Here is a 1423-nt window from a genome sequence, read left to right as displayed (position 1 = left end):
CAAAACAAAAAACAAAAAAAACACTCAAAACCAAACCAACCTCTTCCAAAACAAAAACCAATGGCTATTTACTATATACTAGATATCACATAAACATTATCTCATTTAACCCTCCAAACACCTCGAGGTAGGTACTGCTATCTGTTTTAAAAACTGGGTATCTGGGAGCTGGGTGCGGTGGGTGCCTACTTGCAACCCTGCACTGTGGGAGGCTGATGCAAGACCAACACAAATTCCAGCCCAGCCCAGGCAACTTAGTGAGAAGCTGTTTCAAAACCAGAGAAAGGGCTGGTGATGTAGCTCAGTGAGGCCAGGCTTTGATTCTCAGGTCCCGTATCCCCCAATAGGGGATCAGTTAGAGTGAATTATGTATCTTGCTCTAGGTCATTCAGCCAGTACACAGGGCAGAAGGAAGCCAGTGAGACCTCAAAACCATCACTGAACAATTGAGCTAGATCCCAACGTCCCAGGCTTATTCTTCACGTTTGTATCTATCCCAGAGAGTTACAAGGTTTGAATGAGATAAAATATGCAGCACTGGGCAGGGGATTTAGCTCAGTGCTGCCGCCGCCTGCCTCACAAGCATCAGGTCTCCAGTTCAATCCGCGGTACCCAACAAAACAAAACATGCAGCAATGTTTTACCACTTATGAAGCATATATGATTTTTTAAAAATGTAGTTTATTTGCATTAATGGATAACAGCACAGATACATAACATACACATTTTACAATTACAACCTGTGATAGCAAGGTTTTCTTTTCGGCACCGGGGACTAAACTTGAGACCTTGCACTTGCGAGGCACGTGGCGGAACCGCTGAGCTAAATCCCTGTCCCTGCAGGTACTTTTTACAAAAGCAAAAGTCACAAAAATAAAAAAATAAAAATAATCACTGTCACAATATAAAACATTACTTGTATCTCTTAGTCTCTTTTTGGCAAATGATACGTGGTTTTGAATTTAGGACTTGGATTTCAATCTTGACACTCCTGTGTGATTTTGGCAAATTATGCAACCTCTCTGTAAAATCCCCCGGGATAACAGCACCTTAAATGTCTCTACAGTGCCCGAATACACGCATGCAATAAACGTAATTATCATCCGGCAAATGTAACAGGCGGTTATCAACTCTTACTTCCGGCCCGCCAACTTTTCCCGTTTTTGAAAGTAGCTCTCTCTCCCATTCCCTTCCGCCTCCTTGCTTGCTCCTCCTACTGCCGTAAATCGCTTGCCACAACTGTTGTGAAATCCTCCTCCCCGCCCTCCATGTGGCGGAAACGCAATCACGCTTGACGGCGCGTAGTGGCTGAGCCGCAAAATGGCGGCGCTGGCGGAGGAGCAGACGGAGGTGGCGGTCAAGCTGGAGCCGGAGGGACCGCCGACTCTGCTACCTCCCCAGGCGGGCGACGGCGCGGGCGACG

The 1423-nt window shown here is 46.4% G+C and overlaps 1 protein-coding gene across 1 annotated transcript in view; it reads left to right on the top strand.

The window, feature by feature from the left end:
- Window positions 1-1320: 1320 nt before the first annotated feature.
- Taf5 (TATA-box binding protein associated factor 5) overlaps window positions 1321-1423 on the top strand; it is a 14843-nt gene continuing 14740 nt past the window's right edge. Inside the window, exon 1 of the mRNA XM_010626517.3 lies at window positions 1321-1417. Coding sequence (XP_010624819.1) covers window positions 1321-1417 — 97 coding nt within the window. The remainder of the gene's footprint in view (window positions 1418-1423) is intronic.

The sequence above is a fragment of the Fukomys damarensis genome, unplaced genomic scaffold, assembly GCF_012274545.1.
Source record: "Fukomys damarensis isolate Sample0158 unplaced genomic scaffold, DMR_v1.0_HiC HiC_scaffold_8, whole genome shotgun sequence".
In the NCBI taxonomy this organism is placed as follows: Eukaryota; Metazoa; Chordata; class Mammalia; order Rodentia; family Bathyergidae; genus Fukomys; species Fukomys damarensis.
The sequence above is the reverse complement of the archived record's forward strand: the minus strand, read 5'-3'. Positions and strand labels throughout refer to the sequence as shown.